Here is a 12,792-nt window from a genome sequence, read left to right as displayed (position 1 = left end):
ATGCTTTAAACGCCAGCAGTCCACCAATCCCAGTGTGTCCAAAAGGCCCGACAGCCACGCCTGTGCCCGGGGGAGGTCCCTAGGGGGATAACGATCCATAGTCCCAGAAACCACCGCGTTGAAGTCCCCCCCAACCACCAGAAGCCCCCCCGGAAGGTCAAGAAGGAGGCGTCCCAGGTCCGCAAAGGTGGTGGACTGTAACCCCGGTGGGACGTACACTGAGACAAGGACGACTACTTTGCCCTCCATTCTCCCCACCAAAACAGTGTAGCGTCCCCTCTCATCATGGCGCACCTCGTCTATTTCTAGCGGGAGCGAGGTCTTGACCATAATGCCCACCCCTCGTGAGCCTGACGTAAAGCCCGAGTGGGCCACCAAACGATAACCACGTCGATTCATGGGACAAAAGGAGTTACCAATAAGGTGTGTCTCCTGCAGAAAGACCACATCAGGCGAAATCCGTTTCAGATACTGCAGGACCACACCCCGCTTAATCCTATCCCCCAGCCCGTTAACGTTCCAGGACAACAAAGTCAGGTCCCTACCCCCATCACATACAGAAGCCATCATTTGTCCCCCCGAGAGCAACTCAAAAACACCAGTACAATAAAGGGTTTGCCTTGCGGTAGAAACGAACCACACCCCACCCCAACCCACCCATCCCAACAGAACTCCCCCCACCCTGCACCCCTGCATGAGCCCAAACAGCCCCCCCAAAGTGCAGTGTGCCTGTCGCCCCATAGAAAGAAAACTAACTAGTCCCCCAGAGGAGGAGGGAGATCCCCCAAGAGACCCCGCACGACCTCCACAGGAGGGGAACTTACCCTAACAGTCAATGGTGACAATAACACAGTCTGGAGCAAGGCCTACCATTAGTCCCTTAGTCCTGATCCGGCGGGCCCTCCCCACCAACCGCTCCCCCCCCGCCCCCCCGGCCCCGATCTCCGGGCAAAGTGTCCAGCCAGTCCCCGGCCGCCTCGGGACGATCAAAAAAGTGCGTGCGGCCATCTACCTCCACCCTCAGCTTAGCTGGAAAAAGCATCGAATATTTGAGATTCAGGTCTCGTAGGCGACGTTTGACACCCAGAAAGCTCAGTCTCTGCTTTTGGACCTCCGGGGTAAAGTCAGGATAGAAATTAATATCCATGTTGTCAAGTCTGACTGGCCCTTGGAGCCTAGAAGTCTGCAGGATAGCGTCTCTGTCCCTAAAATTGAAGATCCGGGCGATGAGAGGCCTCGGAGGGGCGCCGATCTTAGGCCTACCCCCGGGGACCCTATGGGCCCGTTCCACTGCAAAGAATTTGCTCAGCCCCCGAGGCTGTAGGTGGGTGAGGACCAGGTCCTCCACGAACAGATCCGCTGCCTCCGCCTCTCGTCCCTCCGGCACACCGATAATGCGGACGTTGTTTCTGCGGGCCCGACCCTCGGAATCCTCCAGTCGACGATTCATCAGGACGCTCGCCTGGCCAAGCCTGCGCACCTCCTGTTGGAGGGCCGCCACGTCAGTTGTGAGGCCCGAGGTAGAGTGGGCCAAAGAATCGACCCGGTCATTTGTTTTAGACAGATCGGCTCTCACGAGGCCCACGTCCACGAGGACCGAGTCGATCTTCTGCGCCAGAGTGTCAAAGCGCTGGCCCACCGAGGCCTTCATCTCTGCGATGGCGCCCATGACGTCCCGGAGGGTCAGGTCCGTGGGCAGAGCAGGAGCATCAGTCGGGCCCGTGGGGGACCTACGCAGCGCCTCTGGAGATCCCTTCTGGAGGGTGTAGCGGTCCATGTTATTGGATTGTTGGGCCGTGCCACGACGGGTCGACTTCACCTTGGCCCGGTCGCCATCTTGTTTTGTGGCCATGGTCGCAATCCCCAAATCGAGCCAATCTCCTCAGAAAGGGGGCAGACAATCCCGTTCAAGGGCTCCGGGGGGGGGGCGACCACCGCTCCTCAGGACGGAACGCAGCCGGCGGGCCGGCAGGGCAGCCCAACGAGGCCACAGCACCGCACACCGCCCCGCAACCCAACCTCGCCTGGCAGCAAGGAGGGCGCAAAAGCGAAAGTGAAAGTGCGGGGTACGCGAGCCACCCAGCCTTGCCCGCTGCTGTTGTTCACTTTGTGTCCGGATCGCCCCACAACTCCAGTACGGGGGGCCGGTGTGGAGAAGGCCGCAAACCTCAATCGATGCTCCTGCCGGTGTCCGAGGTCCGATTTAAAAACGGAAAACGGGCGTCACCTCTGCTCGGGCTCACAAATACAGTCCCCTCATCTGGGACAGGATTCTGTCAGGATTTATGCAGGAGGTCGCGGAGGTCCTCGGGAGCCTCGCACCTACGCGGCCATCTTGGTTGCGCGCTAGGCTCCTCAGCCGACCTGTTCTGATTTTTAATGAATGCTGGAGGTATGCAATAAAATAGAATGGTACCACCACAACGCGCGTCAGCGACCCCTGTCTGTGTGATCCACAGGGCGTGATTCATTTGTGTCGCAGTGATGCAGAATATAAACTGCTCCCAGCAGGTTAGAATGGGCATATTGACCTGTTCTGATTTTTAATGAATGCTGGCGGTATGCAATAAAATAGAATAATACCACAGCGCGCGTCAGCGACCCCTGTCTGTGTGATCCACAGAGCGTGATTCATTTGTGTCGCAGTAATGCAGAATATAAACTGCTCCCAGCAGGTTAGAATGGGCATATTGACCTGTTCTGATTTTTAATGACTGCTGTAGGTATGCAATAAAATAGAATGATACCACAGCGCGCGTCAGCGACCCCTGTCTGTGTGATCCACATAGCGTGATTCATTTGTGTCTCAGTGATGCAGAATATAAACCGCTCCCAGCAGGTTAGAATGGGCATATTGACCTGTTCTGATTTTTAATGACTGCTGGAGGTATGCAATAAAATAGAATGATACCACAACGCGCGTCAGCGACCCCTGTCTGTGTGGTCCACGGAGCATGATTCATTTGTGTCGCAGTAATGCAGAATATAAACTGCTCTCGGCAGTTTATTAAGGGCATATTGACCTGTTCTGATTTTTAGTGAATGCTGGAGGTATGCAATAAAATAGAATGATACCACAACACGCGTCAGCGACCCCTGTCTGTTTGGTCCATGGAGCGTGATTCATTTGTGTCGCAGTGATGCAGAATATAAACTGCTCCCAGCAGGTTAGAATGGGCATATTGACCTGTTCTGATTTTTAATGAATGCTGAAGGTATGCAATAAAATAGAATGGTACCACCACAACGCGCGTCAGCGACCCCTGTCTGTGTGATCCACAGAGCGTGATTCATTTGTGTCGCAGTGATGCAGAATATAAACTGCTCCCAGCAGGTTACAATGGGCATATTGACCTGTTCTGATTTTTAATGAATGCTGGAGGTATGCAATAAAATAGAATGATACCACAGCGCGCGTCAGCGACCCCTGTCTGTGTGATCCACAGAGCGTGATTCATTTGTGTCTCAGTAATGCAGAATATAAACTGCTCCCAGCAGGTTAGAATGGGCATATTGACCTGTTCTGATTTTTAATGACTGCTGTAGGTATGCAATAAAATAGAATGATACCACAGCGCGCGTCAGCGACCCCTGTCTGTGTGATCCACAGAGCGTGATTCATTTGTGTCGCAGTGATGCAGAATATAAACCGCTCCCAGCAGGTTAGAATGGGCATATTGACCTGTTCTGATTTTTAATGACTGCTGGAGGTATGCAATAAAATAGAATGATACCACAACGCGCGTCAGCGACCCCTGTCTGTGTGGTCCACGGAGCATGATTCATTTGTGTCGCAGTAATGCAGAATATAAACTGCTCTCGGCAGTTTATTAAGGGCATATTGACATGTTCTGATTTTTAATGAATGCTGGAGGTATGCAATAAAATAGAATGATACCACAACACGCGTCAGCGACCCCTGTCTGTTTGGTCCATGGAGCGTGATTCATTTGTGTCGCAGTGATGCAGAATATAAACTGCTCCCAGCAGGTTAGAATGGGCATATTGACCTGTTCTGATTTTTAATGAATGCTGAAGGTATGCAATAAAATAGAATGGTACCACCACAACGCGCGTCAGCGACCCCTGTCTGTGTGATCCACAGAGCGTGATTCATTTGTGTCGCAGTGATGCAGAATATAAACTGCTCCCAGCAGGTTACAATGGGCATATTGACCTGTTCTGATTTTTAATGAATGCTGGAGGTATGCAATAAAATAGAATGATACCACAGCGCGCGTCAGCGACCCCTGTCTGTGTGATCCACAGAGCGTGATTCATTTGTGTCGCAGTGATGCAGAATATAAACTGCTCCCAGCAGGTTAGAATGGGCATATTGCGCAGTTCTGATTTTTAATGAATGCTGGAGGTATGCATGGGGTTATGACTGAGGTGTGAGTGATATAAGGTTATGGGGCTCATGGTAATATCTCAGTTGAATAATGTAAAATACATTTTTTAAGTTTTTACTTGTTATGAATTTTGTAAAGAGATTTTTAAATTGCTTTTTCGTATGAATAATAAAAAGTGTTATTTTTGATAAACTTTGAGTTATTTGTCATAGTTGGCAGGTGGTTTTGTTGCTTAGAAGTGATAAGGGTTGAGCAGGAGTCTTTGAGACATATTTATTATCTAATTGCCCTTCTCCTGACCTAAAATCGTTTTTCTGGGATGACCCTTTGTGGATTTTGTAGCATCAGGCTATGCCTCTCTTTCCTGCTGCCAATTCTAAGATGGCAGCTGTGGCATCAGCACTTTGACCTAAGCACTGGTTTGGCATGCCTACGTCGTGGACATGTTTGGATGGCCTATGCAGCTTCGATGGTGGTAGGATCTAGGCTAAGAAGTCCATGATTATCGTTGGGCGGGGCGCGCAAACACCTCGTCAGCATCAGCCACGCAAGGAGGGCTGTTAGTCAGCCGCACTTCTTCTGGTGTTAACAGATGCCTATTTGAGATGTTGTGTTGACAGGGCATCCAAATATAATCTTATAAACATTAACATGTGCCAGCAAGATGTATATGATTGCAATGCAAACCTATCTATGGGTTATGTATGTGTTTAGGTGGGCACCTGGGTGGAGGGAAGTCCGGGTAGAGTACAATTGGCCCATTGCCTCACCCAGAGCCCCTCATCATTCTTGTATAAGTTTGGAACATGGAGGAGGCTCAAGGCTTGGTAAGTAAATGGGCTTTCTTGAGCCCTCTTTGTTTTCTGGTCATGCCCAATGTTTTGACTGCCTCGGACACACCAGGAAATGCAGCGCTTAACAAATCAGGTTTGGCAGGTTCCATCCCTGGCTAGCCCCTAATGCTCCTCGGTTACTATTTGCACCACTTGAGCACTTTGTACAATCCAATCCTGATTGAGATGGAGTTAGTGGTTTGTATTTCCTGTTGCGGGAAAACGGTGGCCAAACATTTATAGGCAGAACAAGCAAAAATAATTTCTGTCTTTTGACATCCAATCAATCTCCTTTCAAATGAATGACCTGGCCTCTGTTTCTTGGGCTATGTGTTATTGAGAGTTAGAGGTATCGCGCTCTTTGCGACCACAGCACGCATTACGTAGATCTTCTGACTCACTTAAGTTTGAAGTCCTCAGCGGCCAGTCTGGCATTGTCAATCTGCAGGACAATCCTGGCGTTGTCGCTGGTGGCAGCAATAATCTGGAGGGCGGCAAAAGACCGAGAGAGAGGGTTAGGGCACACCTGCTGGTGTGGCCAGTGACAAAATGACAAATATACAGTGACTTATTAAAATCTGTGAATTACAAAACACAACAACAATGCTACCGCTCTCAGGAGCTCGCAGATGATTGCCCACCGGCCCTCTTCATGCCTCAACATCTACTTACCTGCCATACTCCACAAGATAATTTAAGGGTGTGGATATAATATCTAGGGCTTTGTAAGACTACATTCAGGATAGCTTTTGAGGATATCCAGGGACGATTCATTTACGAATAAGCATCTGCATGGAACTCACTCGCATAGTCAGAGGTTAAAGAACTCACCTAGACATGCACCGGAGACCCCTGCTATAGAGTGACCGTATGGCACCGGATCACAAGCACACTGAGGCTCCAGTTTGAGCATTTATTTTATAAACTCTTGTAATTAGGGACATTACTCCATGTGATTCAATTGAAACAAGCCAAAACTACAACTCCCACAATGCATTCATTTGAAAATAAACAGCGTCCTAGTCACATGGGGTCAACCTCTAATTCTAAATAACACCTAGACGAATGGCTAAAAAAACAAGCATTGGCATAGCCAATAGGTCTCGCCTTTGGGACCTTATAAGTGTTTAGCCATGCAGCACATTATCCTGGGTGCTGTGCCACTAGATTGGCATGGTAAATGACAATGCCTTTTATTTATGTTTTTAAAATATAAATAAAAGGCATAGTCATTTTCAAAGGCCAGCCCGTTTAGATACTGTGACATCCCTCAGAAATACATTGGGGGGTGGGAGGGTGTAGGGAATGGCCGGCGGCCGACAGAAAGGTAGAAATGCATCGACGACGGAAGAGGGACCTTAGCATGTGCAGCACACAGTGTAACCTCTCTGTGTGTCATCTGCGGTTTGGGAGGCACAAAGAACAGGTTATTGCAACAACAATGTATACATCCCTGATTGTTTCACCTGTGTCTTCCTGTGGTTTAATAAACCAAATATTTTATCTTAAAGCGGCATAGCATAGACCGTCTGAGGAGAAACCAACATCAGCACTGGCAAAGGTGCTCAAACCACCCCCGACCTGCAGGAGGCCGTGGCTTGGATGGAGTCGCGAGGGCACGGACAGGTCAAGCAGGGTCTAGCCTGCTCTGAAAGCGCCCCAGACCAGTGCGGCCCTGACCAAATTGTGAAGAGCAAAAACAGGACATGCACTAAAGACATAAAAGCGGGACTACAACTGTGTAGCAACTATGAAGAACAGAATGACTTAAACGACTGAACTAACATAGAAAACGACATATTCGCGAAATCACATGCAACTTTGACGCTTGGTATCATCTGTGCCTCTTGCATTGCGTCCTCGTGAGGCTTGCTACGCAGCTCTGCACCGGCACACAAAAAGACTGCCTCACACTGCCCAGTCGACCCTCTTTGAAAACTAGGACATGTAGCTTATTTACAGAAATTTGCCAGACAGGGAGTTTTCCTATAAATATCACGCTAGACTGTATTCCGATCCCGAGCTTACTCGGCAGCTAAAAATTAGAACATATTTTAATATTCGGAATTCTCTAAAACAGCTAGCACTGGAAGCGCCAGCAGTTATAAGATGGCAACACCGCAGCACTCTCAAAGCCTGCCTGCTTTGCAGCAAAGCTCAATACCATTGGCAGAAATTTTAAATTGTATTTATAAAGTGCTTACTACCCCTGCTGAGGCCCCTATTCACTTTGCGGCGAGGAGCACGCCAGAAATAAGCTGCAAAGAAGACAAGCATTGGCCGCGCGCGAGCGACCGAGACGCAATATGTGGTGGGGGAGGGGGAGAAGCGGGAGTTGTGTGTGCGCGTGCATCATCGTGATCGCGATCGCTCTGAAAGCGAAAGTGATCGCGATCGCGATGCCGCACGAGTTTACAAAGTGCTGCTGGCGGCCGGCGGCGTGCGTGCACGATCGCGTGAACGCAAGCATTAGGCCAGCCAGCAGCACTTTGAAAATCCCACATACAAAATGACTCTCCGAGCCAGCGCATGCGCTGGGCTCAGCGAGACCTAAAAAGAGCAAAAGGCTACAATAGTGAATAGTATCTACTGAGAAGTACTTAGTTTCCAGCCATGCCAAATGTCCAGATTTGTTAAGAGATTTCGCTTACATTGCGAACACATTTTTCAATTGTGACTATGGAATTCTCCCAAGTTACTGTGTATGTTTTCGTGAGTAACCCTGAGTTAACATTGCATAAATTCTTCACTCATTCATCGCCCAATGATAATCTCTAAGTGTAGATGTTGAAGCTTTGCACTTCACTCGAGAATGCTCTGCTTTGCCAATTGTAGACCAGGTCTTTCTTCACTGTCTGCGCTTCTCCGCTGAAAGAGCGGAAGTTTCAAACTACGACCCCTGAACGTCACTCGTCTTAAATAGGAAGCCATAGCATCGCCGTGCTGCTGGGAAAGTGCGCGTTGCTGGCAGAAATAAACTGTAATGTATGTTTAGACCTTTTGTTAATGGGAATGTATGAATGTGGATTGTTTTCCGTGGTAGTTGTCATTTTTTCTACATTTCAATAGATTTCTTTCTTTCTTATTTTGATGAAAAAGTGGGGACAAGAATGAAACAGGACGTTACCCGACTTTCGTATCCGAAGAGGGAGGAAGAGTGAAGGTGAAGACATAGGGGACAAGAGTGCCCTTCCACATCAGCAACACAAACCGAGATTAGGCACTTTAGGGGATGAAGTCGGTTTGTTTGTTTTTCCCCTGTACGAGGGGAAAAGGATCCATCTGATCCTGAAACAAAAGCTCTTTTGCATTTTATATTTTACCTGAAGGTGGCGGCAAGGATGGATTTGAAATCTTGGGAGTGCAACTCATGTAGGAGGAAGTGGACTCAATCTGGCAGAGACTGGCATGGGAATAGAGATGTTTCTTATCTAAAATGCATTCCAAAACCTTTAAATATGTATCTCGTACCCCAAATCCAACACACACATTCTCTCAGTGCATGATTTGTGTTCAGTGATAATAAATGGATTTCTTACCTGTTTTTGGAGCTCTGCAATTATCGAAAAATATTTACTATAGTCCTGAGCTCCTGCGGAACCTCCTTTATGCTGCTTTGCATACCAGTCCTTGATTTTATTTTCAAGCTCCAGGTTGGCACTTTCCAGTTCTTTGACTTTGTCCAGATAGGTCGCCAGGCGATTGTTTAGGTTCTGCATAGTCTGCTTCTCACCACCAGAGAGAAGGCCCTCGCTGCCACTGATGCTCCCCCCAGCCCCACCACCAAATGCCCCGCCACCAAATGCCCCACCAGCTTGGCTGCCACCAAAACCACCGCCGCCAAAGGCATCTCCTCCTGCACCACCACCATATCCGCCACCACCAAAGCCACCAGTACCACCACCACCACCAAAGCTACCTCCTGCTGCACCACCACCATACCCACTGCCAAAGCCTCCACTAACCTGGCTGCCACCAAAACTACCACCACCACCAACGCCACCTCCTCCTACACTACCAGCATATCCACCACCAACAAAGCCGCCAGCACCATCTGCACCACCAGCTGCTCCACTGCTGCCTTGGAAGCCACCAAAGCTGGCTCCACCACCACCTACTGAAACCCGGGTAGAGCCACTACTGCGTTGCAAAGACATGATGACGGGGAAGAATTGATTTCCAGCAATGTGAAATCGAGGAAGGCGACTGGCTGTGCTGGCAATGCAGTTGGGTTTCTCAGCCTTTATATACAATTTTAACTGGGTGTTCCACTTCTAAAAGTAAATTGTCAACTTGCAGTATTGTGTTCTCCCTCCCTGTAAGTAGTAATGTAATTAGTTAATGGTCTAGCCTTATTTGGCTTACTTATTTCTCATCAGTTTGCAGAAAGCCTGAGGATGGCTTCCTGTCAGCCCTCGGGAGGTAACGCGGGTGGAGCAACCCTAAGCATTAATTTTAATTACTGTAATCTTATAATCATATTTGATGAAAGTATGGCCCCTGTGTTTGAAAACAAATCCCTGCTTTAATGTGCTTTTTACTGTTTGCAAAATGAACAATATGCGTTTAACAAACCGTCAGCAAATATATCAGTGAACAGACTACACACAGTTGGGCATTCCTCACAATTGTTATGCAAAAGATTTGCAAACCTTTCAAAAAATTGTATACACTATTTGCATTTTATCTAATCATACCTGAATGTAGTGCTTTATTTAGGCGAGCTGTTGGAGGTGGGGCCACTCATTTTTAGGGGCTTACTTTTCCTCTCCAGATATTTACCGAGTGCAAGGGAGGGAAACACAAGCAAAGTGGAAAGACAGAAGAAGAGAAAGATGGAGAAAACTGTCCCAAAGGGGGAAAGCAGGAACCTGAAAGAGCGGAATAAAGAGGCGGGGAGTGTCTGATGGTGGATTTCAGAGACATGAGCTAGATGTAAGACCACACAGTCTTGGCATTCCATGCCAACATTTAATTGCACTAGCCACAGGCTTCTGAGCAGAGCTTTGGGTACCATCACTCATTCCTAAACTAAACACTTTCCTAACCCATCATACGTCATATATATCATAGTTCATAAGTATTATAAGTATGCACATACATATTCATTTCACAACTATGCCAGTATGATCAGACACTCCTCATGCAACCCAGCAAAACCTGAATAACCTAAGACTATTCAAAACACTGTAATTCATATACATACTAGAAGCGCAACACGTGTGTTGTTCTTAACATAAAATCATAGAAGCCTAGTTGCAACAACACGGTTGCATAGTGCTGTGCTATTAAAAAGTGTGACTTGGATTTCGCAGGCTTCTATGTTGCCGGAAAAGTACCATGCAGCGCACAGTTGCACGCCTCATAAGCATTTATCATCATATCAGGATTTACGACCCTTAAAGCATTCCTATGGGCTGTAGCCTGCAATAGAGAGGTTTGAGCATTTCCTTTTTTTAGGTCTCGCTGAGACACCGTAAGCTGTCTCTTTGAGACATTTTGTAAGTGGGCTTTCAAAAGTGCTACCCACATGGTTTTGCTGGCCTAGGGCTTGAGTGCACGATGGCGTGCACGTGCACAGCTGCTCCTCTGCTCCTTGCATTCCCCCCTCCCTTCTCACCCAGCCCTTTGATGCTCTGCTCGATAACTTTCACTTTCGCCACTTTGACCCTTGCATTCCCCCCTCCCTTCTCACCCAGCCCTTTGATGCTCTGCTCGATTACTTTCACTTTCGCCGCTTTGATGTTTGATCGCAAACGCGATCACTTCCGCTTGGCATAGCCTGTACTTGTTCTCTTTGTCCTCACATATGCTCTTCCCTCTATGTTTTTCTCTCTGGTCTCACATGTGCTATTACCTCTGTATTTTCACTCTGCCCTCATATGTGCTTTTCCCTCTCTATTTTTCTCTCTTTCCTCACACATGCTATTCCCTCTGTATTTGTCTCTCTTCCCTCACATGTACTCTTCCCTCTGCATTTTTTCTCTATGCTCTCACATGTGCTCTTCGCTCTGTATTTTTTTCTCTGCCCTCGCATGTGTTCTTCTCTCTATATTTTTCTCACTGCTCTCGCTTGCTCTCTTCCCTCTGTGTTTTTATCTCCGGTCTAACATGCGCCCTACCCTCTGTATTTTTCGCTTTGCTCTCACATGAGCTCTTCCCTCTCTATTTTTCTCTCCTCCCTCACATGGACTCTTCCCTCTGTATTTTTCTCTCTGCCCTCACGTGCTTTTCCCTCTGTATTTTTCTCTCTGCCCTCACATACTCTTCCCTGTATGTTTTCCTCTTTGCCCTCAAGTGCACTCTTCCCTCTGATCACATGCATACACAACTATGCACACATACAAACACACACATGCATTTACACACACATATGAACATATACAAACACACACAGACATGCATAAACATATGCATATACATGCACACCAACACACCAACCCCACATACACATATAAACAAGCACGCACACCAACATACTCAAACACATATACATACACACAAACATGCATACACAGACATAGGTATACACACAAACATATGTGTACACATCCATGAAGACAAATGAACACAATGACACACCCATACTTGCACACCAACACACACATGCATACACAAACATATACACATACAAACACACACACATACATACACACACAGATATATACATATAGACACACACACTATGCACACACACGCATCTCCCGTACTGTCTCAGGGGAAGAGACGGTGTCAGCTGTCTCCTAGAGGGAGATCTCGCATGAGACAGTAAGACTCAGAGACATGTGGCGGTGGGGAGAGACAGACATGCCTCCCTTTAATTGTGTTGTTGCAAGATGGTGACTATCTTCTGCCACTGGTGCATTCAGATAAGCGGCAGCAAGTTCGTCGGACACATGCACTGGTTTCAATTTCGAGAAAGTGGGGTGAACGTTTCACAGATCGGGAGTGTGTGTCAACACGTGTTTCTCCTTCACGGCAAGGCCAATCAGTACGTTTTGTTTAACCGTGTGGTCATGAATCCTTTAATTGCATAAGTGAGCGGGTATGGATGTAAACAAAAATGTAACACTAATACTACATTTTCTGTCACTCTTGTGAACAGGTTTGCTGTGAATGTATGAATGAGAATGGCGTTTTAGAATACGTTGCATGGAAAAGGGTCAACATGGTGTATACGTGTTTTTTGGTGTTTTTTTTTTTTTTTTTTAATTTATCTTTTATTGCATGGTTAACGTCATGATATACCGGATTCGGATGCTTCATTGCAGATCAGTTGTTTGGCCCGTGGTTATTTACGAGTTTGGAAAATACTTTTGTATTGTTTTGATTCTTTTTGTCTCTGCCCTATCTCTTGGCTGCGTCCTTACTCTCTCCCATCTTCTCTCTCCACCTCTTTGCTACATGTTCTCTCGTAATGTTTTCATTTTCCCCAACTCTCCTCTTTACTCTCTCTAATTCTTTTTTTGCTCCTTTTCTGTCTCTGTCCCTTCTCTCCTCTTTCTCTCCCCACCTGTCCCTTCTCTAACCCCACTCCTCTTCCTCTGCCCGCCCCCCCATCCCTCTCTCTCGCAGTACTGCAGCATAGGCAGCACCAGGTCTCTGAT

General features: G+C 47.5%; 1 protein-coding gene across 1 annotated transcript in view; it reads right to left on the bottom strand.

Moving 5' to 3' along the window:
• The window catches only part of LOC146869520 (keratin, type I cytoskeletal 12-like), a 28,746-nt gene extending 19,327 nt beyond the window's left edge, over window positions 1–9,419 (bottom strand). The window contains exons 1-2 of the mRNA XM_085603583.1: window positions 8,725–9,419; window positions 5,587–5,669 (exon numbers count right to left, since the gene is read on the bottom strand). Coding sequence (XP_085459709.1) covers window positions 5,587–5,669; window positions 8,725–9,342 — 701 coding nt within the window. The 5' untranslated portion in view covers window positions 9,343–9,419. The remainder of the gene's footprint in view (window positions 1–5,586; window positions 5,670–8,724) is intronic.
• Between the last annotated feature and the right edge of the window lie 3,373 nt (window positions 9,420–12,792).

The sequence above is a fragment of the Triturus cristatus genome, chromosome 1_1 (assembly GCF_964204655.1).
Source record: "Triturus cristatus chromosome 1_1, aTriCri1.1, whole genome shotgun sequence".
In the NCBI taxonomy this organism is placed as follows: domain Eukaryota; kingdom Metazoa; phylum Chordata; class Amphibia; order Caudata; family Salamandridae; genus Triturus; species Triturus cristatus.
The sequence above is the reverse complement of the archived record's forward strand: the minus strand, read 5'-3'. Positions and strand labels throughout refer to the sequence as shown.